This window comes from Zeugodacus cucurbitae, chromosome 3 (assembly GCF_028554725.1).
Source record: "Zeugodacus cucurbitae isolate PBARC_wt_2022May chromosome 3, idZeuCucr1.2, whole genome shotgun sequence".
NCBI lineage: Eukaryota > Metazoa > Arthropoda > Insecta > Diptera > Tephritidae > Zeugodacus > Zeugodacus cucurbitae.
The window spans coordinates 24943859-24958869 of NC_071668.1; the positions used below are offsets into that span (position 1 = coordinate 24943859).

Genomic DNA, 15011 nt, shown 5'->3' on the forward strand with positions numbered 1-15011 from the left:
AAAATAAACCTTAATAAATTTTAACTGAGATTAAGATGTTTGAGTAGGAAGTGCAACGCGAAAGTGTAACTATAAAAAAAGTAAGACTGAATGCTCTAGAACGAACAATACAATATATATATTCGCATATGCGATTATTCAAAATAGTATGTGGTCCACGCAATCTACAAAAAGAATAATCCATTTCGTTAACCGTCATGAGGAATCGGCCAACTAGCATAAGTATCACAATAATGGTCCTATAAACTGTATTGATTATAATCTCACATTAAGCTATTATAGGACGATTTTAGAATCATCCCATGTATAAAAAACTAGATAACCATTCTCCAAAGAGCCGATAAACCTTAAACAGATTACTGAAATTAGACGATAATGATCAAATCAAAGACATGAATAGTAGTCGATTGGGGCTTCGAGGAGGATAAAGGCAATTTTTGTACAAAACAACGCTAAAAATATTATAGTGTGTATGTTTAGTACTACCGACCTTTACAGTAGTATCAGAGTGTTTGTTTTATTTGTTACCATTTTGTTGTTTCTAATTCCGAATTTTCGTCTTATCTGGGGATGATCTGTGTCTTGGCAACAATCACTTATTTATATATTTTCATGCAAATCTATACATACGAACTCATTAAAAATATCATTCCTCAATCTAAGTTTGCGGTTGATTTAATGGTAGCTAAATGAATACATGTTGGAAGTCAAAATGTTATTTTCATATGATTTTCTCTTTTTCGAGGTTTGTAAGAATTTGAATTTAAAAAGCATTCCCTTTGTTATAAGAATGTAATTGAATGGTAACTCAAATATGATCGAGAATATCCCATTATAGATAAAATCTTAGAATTTCATTTTATATTATTCATGTACTTTATATAGTGGCAACACTTAAACTTCTCCATAGACGAATGTAATTTTCTGTTCTCATTACTTTGAATCTTAAGTTAGTCAATACGAATGAATAAATCTGATTGCCTTGAGTAAACGTAGAAAATTTGTAAATTTTAATTTATATTATAATACTTTTCATTCCACTTATTTTGCGTCTAGAAGTTAGTTTGATGGGTGTTGGAGATGCAGTTCCCTCAAGCAATTCATATTTGCATTGTTTTTATTTTCGGATGCTAGCAAAAGCTAGCTTTTTCTTTCATTTCTATTCTAATTTAATTTTATGCGTTCTTTCTTTCCTAAGAGATGTTTGATGTATAAAAATATTCAAAATGAAAATAGTAAGAATATCAAAAATATTTAGCAAATTAGATTTTTGGAAGTTTGTTTGCCCCTTTCTCTAAAAGTGCAAACATTAACTAGAGTAAGAATTGTGTTATAAAAAACAAAATTAGCGCAAATTGAAAATTGTATACACTAAATATATCGTTTTAAGTGGGTTTATTCACAAATCTAGAATTTGCATAAAGGTATAGGAACAATTTTAAAATTTTAGGAAGTAAACAATAACTTGTTTCGAGAAAATGAGAAATCACTCTATATGTGTTGTAAGAGTGCTCTAACTATCTAAGTAAGAACGCCGCTTTTTCCTTAGTTGGACGATGTTAGACTATTCGACGCAAATTAAAACCTACACAGTTTGGTTCTAGAAACTAATATAATAGTGGCAGGGTCTATGGTGAGGTTAAAGACTGACAATACAACAATGTGCTTGATACAAATTGTCGAAAAGCGAAAATATTATATATATAATAAAAACTAAAAGGATTTAAAAATGATATATATTATATTCCGTATATATTATAACCTCTATTCCAAACAATGTATGTGACTGGAAAAGGTAGGGTCCTAGTTCTAGCATTTTTGTGATTAGAGATCACAGTATTGCTACCTTCCTCCCTTCCTTCTGTAGGGTTCCCTATGTAAGCTTATATTTTTAATTATATTTAACGTTTTCTGAATTTATTACTAATACAATAGTTTAAAATTGGTATAGAGATTAAATAAATAGTAGTAGTAGCATATTTTAATAAAGTATCACAAACATGTAAACATGAGTTAACCCAGATCAACTGGAATAAAGGGTAAAAGATATTTGTAGAAATTAACTATGATCCCGGTTATATGCAATTCTCTGCAGGCGAAAGGAGCGAATAAATAAAAGAAAAATGCAAAACTTTGCATCGTTAAACCCAATTGAGCACTACACAACTACACACGCATATATTCCACATATGGCAGCAAAATATGTGGAATTAGAAACTTTACAACAATTTCCGAAGTCGCCGTGGGGGAGTGTTGTACAACACACTTTACTAATACACTTAGCATTTTGTAAGAGTGGATATATGTGAGTAAAAGTGTTTCGATTTGCTTAACAAAACAATAGAAAAAAGAAACAACAAATTACGAATAACTAGCAAAAGTCCAATAAAAACAATTTACATTTAAGCCAACAACTAAAACCACTAAACTAAATGGCAACAGATTTGCATTGGATTTGCCAATACAATTTATACAAAACATTTTTACTTTGCTTAGTTGCAGCACGCAACTGTAACACGAACACACACACACATGCAGCTAGTTATGCACTGGTGAATGTAGTTGTGCTATCTTGTATATTGAAAAGTTGACAATAACATTTACAAAAGTGGCTTATTCGGAGATTTTTGGTATTTCTTTACTTTGCGAAGTTTCTGGTATATGCTTGACGATTTAACTTCTTCTGGATTAATTTGGCAAAATATGCAATTGTATTCGCACAAGTGTTGCCTCGAGCATGGGAAAATAATCACTGGTAAATACACATATATGGTTGGAAATTCAGCTAGTGAAGAAGCAACGTACATACATATCGAGTAAATGGTAGATTTATAATATATTCCAGTAAAATATCGGACTAGTTAGCAGACTAGTTCATCTGAATTCAATAACACAGCATAACAGCAGTCTGAAATAAATAATATAACAATTTTCTAATTTTTTAGTTATTTGATTTGACGTGTGGTTTTGCTTCATAATTCAATTACAAATTTAATAGAAACCAACAGGCAAACAATTCACTTTACATGTAAGAAATATGGCAGCCGGTGTTAATTTGCTGAAAAAATTCTGTCAAATATTGAGAAGATGTGAATTAAAGGAGCTTTCGTTTATTTTCGGATGAATCCTTTATTATGTAAAATTAAATACTTTGGCTTATTTATGTTTAGAAATAATCTGAGAAATGTTGACCTTTTCACAAAATGTGTTTAAAAATGTTTCCCCATTTTTAACTGTATCGCTCATTCCATTATTGGTTTCAATTCTAATGAATAAAGAATGCTCCTTTTCAATTACGAAATAAACATTATGGATTATATTCGATCATATTTTATTCTAATAACTACGACAATAATATGTCTTAATTGAGCTGAAATGGCACTTTTCGTTTTCGAATCACGTATTCGCACTAAAATCGACTTCAAAATGTTAAATTTAGTGATAATCAGTATACAATAATTTTTAATTTACTATTGCCTTATGAAGCTTATAATATTAGTTTATTTTGTTGAAAAAAAAAACAATTACAACTCCAACAAAAGTTGTCCCTGAAAAAGAGAATATTTTTTTTTGCGAAACAACTTTCGGTCCAAACACAAAATAGAAGCAGAGAAATTAATTGAAAGCATTTCAATGTTCCAATTAATTATATATTAAGCAAAAAAAAAGCAAAAAGGAATGATCGCATATTTAACCAAATGGGGTTAAGGGACAATTCATTACTGTTAGAACAAAAACAAGAAGTCTTAAATAATTGACTTCGTCACCGGATATGCTCTCGTAAGACGTATAACATGAGTAACATGAGCATTATAGTTTTATCCACATTTTATTATATGATTTTCCAAATTACTGCATTTAGACCACACAAAAATATCCAAAGTGTTATAAATATCATGTTAAAACCTACTTCTTTAAGATATGTGCTTTAAAATTTGCGTCACTTGAATAGGTACAGTGGCCTCAATACAAGAATTTATCTAGATGAACCATACAATTGTAGATGTTTCAGTATAGTTTCACAAATTAATGCTTTTAGTATTTAGTTCTGCCTCCTTTATTTAGGATAATTTGAAAAATTTCTGTTCGGAAGGCTATCAGTAAGTGTAAGTAAGTCCCAGAATATCTCACTATTTCCTATTTTCGTCGCTTCTATAAGGGATAATCGAATTGACTGCCTGACTCATAAACCTTGCGGGACATCCACCCCCCAAAAGTTTTACATTATATTATGGACAGGATAATAGGGTGGGCCACTTCAACAAATTCATATTTTGAACTGTAATACCTGTTAGTATGTTTAGGGAAAGGGTTCAAAAATATTATAAAATGGCGAAAATGCACAATCAAGTATTTGGTTGTGTCAAGATGCAATAATTTTTGATGTTTGAAACTGTAGCTAATTGTTCCGTAGTGATATACCATTCAACTGCAACCCAAACCATTACACGCCCTTCGCGATTATTATGACGGGCTAGAAAACGTTCCTCTTACCTAAGGTAATGGAATTATTAATTATTGTCGTCGGGACCGTCGAAATTTTCACCTGGAAACATCTTTCATCTTTTTATACTCTCGCAACAAAGTTGCTAGAGAGTATTATAGTTTCGTTCACATAACGGTTGTTTGTAACACCCAAAACTAAACGAGTTAGATACAGGGTTATATATACCAAAGTGATCAGAGTGGATTTCAAATCCGAATGTCTGTCTGTCCTTCCGTCCGTCCGTCCGTCCGTCCGTCTGTGCAAACTGTAACTTGAGTAAAAATTAAGATATCTTGATGAAACTTGGCACACTTATTTCTTGGCACCATAGGAAAGTTGCTTTCGAAAATGAGCAAAATCGGATCTCTGCCACGCCCACAAAATGGCGAAAACCGAAAACACATAAAGGGCCATAACTAAGCCATAAGTAAAGCTATGGAAATAAAATTTGGTATGAAGGATCGCACTATGAAGGGGCATATTTGGATGTAATTTTTTTGGGGAGATGGGCGTGGCCCCGCTCTCAAATAGGTTTTTTGTACATATTTCGGAAGCCAATATAGCTTTATAAACCAAACTTTCTGCAGTCGTTTTTTTTTCTTCTTCTTAATAAGTCCAAAAACGTAAAGAAATCGGACAATAACCACGCCCACCTCCCATACAAAGGTTTGGTTGAAAATTACTAAAAGTGGGTTAACTCACTAACGAAAAACGTCAGAAACACTTAATTTCACATAAGAAATGGCAGATGGAAGCTGTACTCAGATTTATTTACAAAATGGAAAATGGGCTTGGCGTCGCCCACTTATGGGTCAAAATCCATATCTCAGGAACTACTCGACCGATTTCAACGAAACTTGGTTTGTAATAGTTTCCTTACATCCCAATGATATGTTGTGAAAATAGCTAGCCAAATCGCTTCACAACCGCGCCTACTTCCTATATACCAGAACTTTGAACACTATCTGAATCGCTTACTTTACAATATATAAAGTAAGCACTAGTGAAGATATCGGTGCAGAGCTTTGCACAAATACTATGTCTATAGTGTGGCAGCCCCATTCTAAAAATCGCCGAAATCGGACCATAGGTTTTTAAGGCCCCATACATCGACAAAGAGGAACTCGGTGCTTCTAACCTAATATTAGGGTTTGCAACTTCCAATGGACTTTATACCATATATATGACGAATATGTGGGTCAAATTGTGTATTATATAATATAAATAAAGTTAAATAAATAAATTGCCAGAGTATAAAATGTTCGGTTACACCCGAACTGAGCCCTTCCTTACTTGTTTTATATGACTTCGGATGCCGTAAACAATTGAAGACGGTAATAACTTGTGTCTAAAAGGCCTTAAATTATGAAAATAGACCGATCTTCAAAGCAAAGCTTAAATGAAGCTTCTGCGATGTATAAATGAAGAGGTATATGCTCATAACTTAACCCTTCTGCTATGTTAGGAAAAAATTACACATATAGTGTTTTGGGTCAATTTGACCCACTTATGAAAACTCCACTAATAACACTATTTTATTGAAAGAGTTCATATTTTTTGAATCAAGTTAAGTGTATGTTAATTGTAGAAAATAATTGAGATATGTGTGTTTTAACGACAATTTTCACAAACTAAGCCGCTGTGTTCCTTGCAAACAAATTTTTGGCACGTAGTACAAACAGCTGAATATTTGTTCGAATTTTTTGTATGATGACAGAAGAAGCATCGCTGTCGTTTTTTGGTGGATTCATTTCTGGCAGAAATATTAGAAGAAGTAGTTAGTATTAGTCCGATAACTAGCTTTCTTTGTCGGCGTTTTTGATCGAGTGATGTAATAATAAACGGCAAAATGTTTCAAAATACTAGGTGGGTCAAATTGACCCAACAACGTAATAAGTGTAATGAAATTACATTTGGCATCCTCCAGCAACATAAAAAACAGATATTATTTTAATTTTCATATTTATCTATTCCTTTTACTGCAGTTAACAAATAGAAGAAGAATCAATACAATACGACTAGACTAACGCGCGAATTTCGGCGAGTTTTACTGAAAATAGGGTCAAATTGACCCACACATAGCGGAAGGGTTAAAAATAAAATGCGGACCTATTCAAGTGAATCAAGGTGTATATAATATACTCCGCTCCTTTACATTGTACGGTCAGTGTTCGTGATGCTCATATTTAGTTCGAACCCGCTCATCAGCGTTCTCGGAGCCTGTACCATATTGTATCAAGAAATCTTGGAAAGACAATTAAATATCTAGAGGTAATTTTTGCATAGTATACCTATCTGGTCGTATAATAGGTTTTATAAATAGCTATGTACAATATTTTTGGAGAGTTCAATAACTTTTAGGTACCAAGAAAGTATATTTAGTATTAGACTATTCTCTTTTACATTTCAAGTTACTTTTTTCTACTTCCAGTTCATTCAGACCGAGACTATGTAATTTATTTGTATATAAGCGAGTATATTTCAAAGGCATAACTCTTCTTTAAGAATCTACTTTGTGTGACAAGTCGTTGTTATTGCCCGTCTAGGCTGGCTATTTACAAATGGATATCGCCGTACAGATCTTATTCGAGTTTATATTTTTTGCTGTATTATTGCGCTGCATTTTCGTCGTGTCGCTTCACTCCTATTGCTGAATTCATCCTAAATTTGCGTGCTTCAAGTCATTGGCTTTCTTTTGCCGCTAGAGATTTACACTTCACACTACGAGCAGCCAGTCCTCATCGCCATCATCATCCTTCTTCAAATGGGAAATACACTGATGTCAGTGCAATGGTTTATACGACAGAGTGCTCGAGTTGTTGAACATGACTTTGCACATGTGAGCCTGCTAAAAGCATACAGTTGTGGCGCTAAATATTGTTCCACAACTTTTTGCTGTCATACTTTAGGAAATTTGATTTTTGGAAGATACTTTATATGGTACATCAATGGAAGTTGAATTATAGTTATATAATGGTTGTATAATTAATGGAAGTGATACAATATACTAGTAGTTCTCAGATATTACGGTTTTTAGCAAAGAATTTAATATTTTCTAAGCTAATGTTGCCTGCTAGAGTATTTGAAGTCTTTTACTCCAAGTGTACATATTGCATATTTACACAGTCGCATATACCGTTATACCAAAGTACACATACTTATGTAGCGGTTAGTGTCATCAGTCTTATGTGTCGCATGCTAAGAAGAATTTATCATGTCTGAGGAGTTGTTGTTGTCTTTCCTCCTTTCTCCTTTTGACTTTGCAGCTGGTCTTTATATTCGCTGCTCTCTTTTTGGTTGCTTCTGTTGCCTTTTCGGTAGGTGGCCCAAGCGGCACACTCAACCAACGTATCAGACGAAATATGCGGTTTTTGTCGCTTAGCATTTTAAGTGCTACAAGCTTATTTTGTGGCGCATCGCAAAGCCAATAATTCGATGAGTAAATTCCCCAAGCGGTAGAAGGAAAAAACAAATAGGAACAAGTATAAGGATTCGGATGCTTTAAAGCCTGAAATTTAAACAGCTTGTCGCGCATATTTAGGCCAATTCAAATGCATGTTGTATGCCGCATTTCGTTGTTTCGTATTTGTTGCACATATATATGTATATAAAGTGCCACACATAACTGCCGTTTGTTTGAGCGCTTGCATGCGTTGTTGCTTTTAGGTTACTTAAGGGCATGTCGCTGCCGGCATATGTGGCATCTGTGCGCGCACGTCGTGTTGCACAATTTCCTAGGTTTTTTTATTTTTTTTTTTATTTTTTAGTTTTGTTATTTTTGTGTTGCGTATCGAAAATGGCAGAGAAATACAATGGGCAAAGCGCACCTTTTAAGCACTTTTAGTTGCATTACATTCGCTGCACCGTTATTAGAAAACATTGCGGCAGCTGTGGCACCGCACACAGACTTCTTTGTTGCAGCAGCCTTTGTTGAGGCACAATAAATATCTTAACGCAACCTAAAAAGTGCTCACCGCCCAACGCGCACCGCACACACAATGCCTGTTTTCCTTCAACCTCATGGAAGTGCTGGCATTTCGTGGTTGGCCGCACTATTGGGCCACATCGGCTGACACCTTTTATGGCATTAACAGTGTGTTCGAAAACATTCTATCAGCAAATGCTTTTCAGCAAAGGAAATAAAGTAAAGAAAAAACCAAAACAAAAAAAAAATAATCGCTTTTAGTTTTCTTATATGCCTGCAGTGTAAGTAGTGCTGCTCGCCGTTTTCCTCGTTTTCCTCTTTGACCTTTTGTCCCACGCGCTCCTCCGCTTCCCTAGTTGCGCATGCGCAAGCGCTAAGCCGTGAATTAGATTTAAGGTACTTCACATGTTTCCTGCGAACACATAATGTGTGGTGTGAAAGGTCATTTGTTCCAAATTCTCCGCTTAGTTCACACACTGCAGTGCCGCACACACAACTCATACGCCCATTTACTTACTTTCGCTGCTGTTCACTGCGACGCTTTAATGCCTTTTGGGGAATGTGTGTTACTTCAAGCTGTGTTAAAAGCTTGCTGCACTGCGTTGCTCTTCCCTCGGCGCATTCGCATTACTTTTATGTTGGCATTTTAATGGATGAACATGCTTGCCTATATTCAAGAGCATGTTTTACCTTTTGTTCGCTTCCTTTCTTAGTCGCTTCTTGTGTTCCCTCAAAAAGTAAGACAAAAGGACAATTTCATTAGGAACGGCTTCAATGTTTTGCCTCGAGTGCAGTGCTCTCATATTTTTAGTTCTAATTAACACTAGGCATATATGCTTACTTTTTCTTCTGCAGCGAGTCATCCTATTTCAGGCATACATATAAGACGCAAGTATGTATAACATTTTGGATTAAAAAGTAGCAATGTAGTCAGTATATTGATATATGTATAAAGTGCAATTTAAGTAAGGTAAAAGTCTGAACTGATAACACTAAACCTAGTTCTTTATTAAGATATTTTATTGCCTTATTACAAAGACGACGTGTTGATTACTTTCATTGCACTGATGGATTGATTTTATATCTGACATTTAAAGGGTGATCCCCTTTAAAGCTTTCCTACCTTTTAAAGAAAAACACAGAAACTTCAAATCTAATGGGTAATTTTTATTATCATTTGAAACACAATTTTCTGGCATTTATTTTTTAAAGAATATTTTTCAGATAGTACCTCCGTTGGGTCTAATTTTCGATAACTCGTTCAGCAGCTCTTTAATCTCTACAGGTTTGCTTGTACTGGGACTCATCGCTGAACAGAATTTGGCTCGAAAACGTCGGATCTTCTTGAAACTTTTCAAGAGTCTATAGAGCGAAGCGATGTCGCTTGTGAAGGTCTGTATTTTGTTCGCTTTCAATTTAAGATCTCCACGTAAAATGCACCAATTGATATTGATATATTGATTTCAAAACGAATATAGAGTTTCAACTCTACATTTATTACAGTAAAAACACACAGGCATCTTGAAATGTTTCATATGCCTTAACTACTACAATTCAAAAGATAAATGCGATTCACTTATTTGTTTAAGATAAGAAAATACTAAGCACGTAATCTTAATTGCAATGCCAATACAACTGATAAAACATTACCAAACATATTATATCATGACAATACTTGGTACCCAAAAACCAGAGTGTTTTAATACCAAAAAAAAAATTGAATGCTGTCCTTGCAATTGAAATCGAGATAATGCACGGGTTTAATAAAATTCTACCAAAATGTAACGCACAATTTGCACTAGAATATTAATAAATAGTCGCGAAAACGCCATGGTCATAAAACCCAAGCTTGACCTTCAAACAAGCGCTCTAAATTATTAACACTCGAATTTTCTAATACAAAAATTCAAAATCATTTTTAATAAACAAAAGTAAGTAAACAAGTGAAACAATGAAATTCTGCGGATTGCAATTCGAATTTAATCTTCATGGGCTTTGATTCGACGCACTACTAGAATTGCAGATGTATTGCAACAACTAACAGCTGTGAGCCAAAAATACGCTCGTTCACATTTTATCGTGCTTCATTTTGCAATTCAAAATAAAAAGTGCAAAATAATGTCGAGGTCATTTATAATATATACCAATATATAATCCATTATTACGCTGCAGAGATGTCAGTCAGGCTTGCGTTGTTTTACAATTGATATATATTTTTTTAGCGATGCACAAATATTTTCCAAAGGTTGGTTGCACAAAAACAATAAACAACCTTTCGATTATATCTAGTATATGAACACTTGTATATTGAAAATGCACGTAGAACAATAAAAATGGGAGATGAAAAACAGTTTAAGGGAGCGTACATCAATACACAGTGCAAACAAAACATTTTATTGTGTCTGTATATATTAAAACTAACAAAAAAAAATATAGTGTCAGTAAAAAAAAAAAAAAGAATTGTGATACATTTCCATAAAACAATTCGATATATAAAATCAGTAGTCTGCAAATGGTTTCAAAATAATAAACGGCAACATTGATAAATACGTTCGAAATAAGTAAGGATGGAGCAAGATTCGAGTGGATTTACAAAACAAGTAAGGATTTGTTCACTAGAACATCGAAAATTATCATATATAGTATATGGGGGCTGAGGTAACTCGTGGATTGATTACATCCAATTTACCGCCAGACTATAGGGCTGATCTATCTAAGTATATACGTTCACAAATAATCTTATATATTATCGACATTTATGATATAAAACCGGAAGTTTGAAAAGGCTTATATTTATAGTAGGAAAAGTATTTTCATCAAAATATCTCACAAATTAATCGATGTTTATATATTAAAAAGTCCGTAACATTTTATCACAATTTCGGCGCATTTGAATACAAGTATATTGGAGTATCAATTCTCAAGATTATGTAAATAAGAACATTATTGCTTAACAGAAACCTTAACACAAAGCGTTAAAATTAAATATTTCTTAGACAACATTAACTTATTAACTTAACATTAATTGCCTCCAGAAACTTTGGGTTGGTCGTATCATCATTTGCGAAAATGATAAACATTCATTTTCTTCTATAGTACGCCAGTTCACACCGGCACGATCATCTCCATAAAGTCCATTTAGATGACTGCAATAAAAATATACATATCTAGATCATCACAAACTCTAACACACAAACTGTTCTAACCTTGCATAACAACCGTAAAACCACCAACCGCCTTTAAAATCCAATGCACAATTCCTCTCGTCATCAATATCATTATCACGATCATATGTTGAGAATTTGATTCCCAAATGACGACTTAAGGAATCACCAGCATTTCCGCTGTAATCACTTAATTTCTTCAGGATATAGTCCTCCGATTCGTTGCCAATAAGAATCTGAGAATATTTTGCATAGTATGCTTGGCCATTGCGCCTTCTCATTTGAATATATAACTCATGTTCAAAGTTGCTAGTGAGCGCGTATAATTTTTCCAAACCGATCCAATAGTTCCCTGTTAAGTCGCCGAATCCCTCCTTATAGTCATGCCAATTTCTAGTAAAATTCACGGAGCTACTTTGACGTCTTTGAATGACTAACCATCCTCCGGAATCCACGTCCTCTTCACAAAACACCGCCAAGTCGGTGATATTCAACTTTTCGACCTTAATCTTGTAGATACCGCTCTTCGAACCAAAAGCTGCTTCCGTACAACTGGATGGTTTTGACGCTCTGAAATAATAAAGGAATAACTGGAAGTATTACTCGATATTACTATGTGTAAACTCTAATACTTTTAAGAAGTGCAGAAATAGTTAAAACCTCTTACCGATTTGCAAGTAACTGTTTGTTTGAACATTTACTATTTCGCAAATCTTCGAGATCATCATTAACGACTTCTAATTGCACAACACAATTGCATTTGCAATCGCACACTGTACTTTTGTCATTATATTCACTGAAGCCAAGTCGGATTTGCAAAAATAAAATGTAATTCAGCAAAATAATGGAAACAAAGCGAAACATTTTACCGCGAGGTGCTCGAACTGTTTGAGTGTCGCATTAAAACTGTCACTTTCTGTAGAATGGATTAAGTGAAATAATCTGCATAATAGATACTTATATACATACATGTATGTAAATAAGCAGCTGTTTATAAGCAATGGCTAAGCTCGTGTGTAACATTTTGCTATATGGGAAGTGGGCGTGGATGTGAATAGATTTCCATTTGCAAACTGTATAATGAGGTATTAAAGTACGTCGAATAAGTTTGGTTGATACAGCTTTAGATGTGTGTGAGAAATTATTTTACCCAAATAAACCCCTTAGCAAGGTGATCTTCATACAGAATTTTATTATGAATATTTACTCATAGCACTTTATAGCTCTTCAGTTAACGACATTCTGTGGGCGTGGAAAGTGTCTGATTTCGCCCATTTGTAATAACAAGGTTTTCATAATACGAAGGAATACGTGACCAGGGATCAAGGTAATTTTGATATAATATGCATTTATATCTATCTCGCTTAGTGTCAAGTGTTATAAACATTCATGGACAAAACTATTTTACTCTGCACAACATGTTGCGTGAGTATATTGAAATAAATTAATATATGTACATATGAAGTATAAAATACATATGTTCCCATAAATTTACACTTAAGGCGATGTAAATGTTGCTGGTCTCTAGGCTACATAGAAAGGGGTTAAATGAATAATTCATATATAACATTAACAGTACTATGATATTGAATAAAAATTTATACTTCATAAACTAGTGAACCTTAAGTAATCGTTTAACCGAAAATTACTCAAAATCTTTTTTCAAATACAAAAACTACTTACTAACACTTCTTCGGTAGACATTATATACATTTATATATCGCTTTCGAGTGAAATATAACATATACAAATAAATTAAGGTGAATTACAAGATGATTTGTAATCGCGTTGTCGGTCTGGTTGTTAATTAATGATTTCTAGATTGAAATTGATAAATACAGTAAGACCCGGGTTAGCGTTGTGCTGCGAGCAATTTCGGGGAGTTCCCAGGGGGAAATTAAAGACCGTTAAGTTGGGTCTTACTGTAAGTAAAACTAAGCTGGGAATAGCGTTTTTAGACAGAGGCTAATTGGTCAATTAACCAGCCTTTGCTCGATTAAAACGCTTATTAAGATCGATTTATCATACAAAATAGAATCTACATTTATTTTTAATTGAATATTAATCGACTCGAAAAACAAATGCAACTCTGGGACAAAGACGTACGATATAGGTTCTTTGTCTGTGATTGGCTGCATTTTTTGACAAAAAAAGGTATGGTAGATGTCGATGCTAAAAATTATTAATCAGCTGATGAAACTTACCAACTTCTTCTGAAAATCGAAAAGAAAAATGTATAACAGCTGATCGCTTATCGAGTAGCCGGCAGTGAAAAAAAACAAGGGTTTCTCAATAAAAATTTTTATTGATCAATTAAGTTGGCTGCCTAAAAACGCTATAAGGGTAAAGTTCGTACGCTAAATATAATATCTGAATTAAGGAATTTCGAATTCTTCTGAAGTGTATTTATAATAAAAAATATGAAGTGAAGTTCTAATACATATAAAAAATTGCGTAATAATTCAACATCAATTATTGGATGAATAATTTGTCGCATTTCCCTACTTGCCCAGAGATATTTGTTCTAATATCACTTATATTTATAAAAAAAATAACACAAACAATTATTTATGGAGGACACAAGCTTTCATTAATTTCGAACAAAACCGCAAAATCGTATCGTATCTCCATCTCTATATAATCCCTTGAGATTGTATTCTCAATCCGATGTTTTTTAGAAAAGGAATAGGAAAACTATATATTAAGAACTTCTTTGATCCTTGACACTGGTTAATTTGTCACCGTTCACAATATCTAATTCGTTAACATTACTGAAAAGTTTGACACATATTCATATTGAGGTATATTGCCCTTTGAACGTAAACTTCGGAATACTACGGAATATAGAAGTGTCTTTAAAGAGTTTCATACACCATATTTTCGTTTGTTTAAACATTCAGCTTTCTTTTAAATGCATTGATAAAATTTTATTCAATTTGTATTTCTAATCACATTACTTAACATACATATATCAACAAAGATGTGAATAAAAACTTAAAAATTGCATTGACAGAATTCTCCATACAGTACAAAGCCTATACTGAATCAAATTTTTAAACAGTTTTATACCAGCCCGTAGCCCGAAGAAGCCACTACGTTAAGACACCGTTTGATTCCTAAAGAAATCAAAAAGGTTCAGTTAGTGTGATTAGATGTCTTCGATTAGCCATGCGTTGGAGAGTAGCCAAACCAACACTATTGTGTGTTCAAACAGTTCTTATGTTAATATGTTTTCTAGCACTGACATATAAAGGGTGATTTTTTAAGAGCTTGATAACTTTTAAAAAAAAAAAACGCATAAAATTTGCAATTTCTCATCGGTTCTTTATTTGAAACGTTAGATTGGTTCATGACATTTACTTTTTGAAGATAATTTCATTTAAATGTTGACCGCGGCTGCGTCTTAGGTGGTCCATTCGGAAAGTCCAATTTTGGG

The 15011-nt window shown here is 33.5% G+C and overlaps 1 protein-coding gene across 1 annotated transcript; it reads right to left on the minus strand.

The window, feature by feature from the left end:
• Nucleotides 1–10774: 10774 nt before the first annotated feature.
• Nucleotides 10775–12488, minus strand: LOC105216916 (ficolin-1). The gene is made up of 3 exons (XM_011191669.3): nt 12243–12488; nt 11618–12145; nt 10775–11557 (listed from the first exon to the last, which is right to left on the minus strand). The coding sequence occupies exons 1-3, from the start codon at nt 12437–12439 to the stop codon at nt 11422–11424; spliced, it is 861 nt and encodes a 286-aa protein (XP_011189971.2). The 5' UTR covers nt 12440–12488; the 3' UTR covers nt 10775–11421.
• Between the last annotated feature and the right edge of the window lie 2523 nt (nt 12489–15011).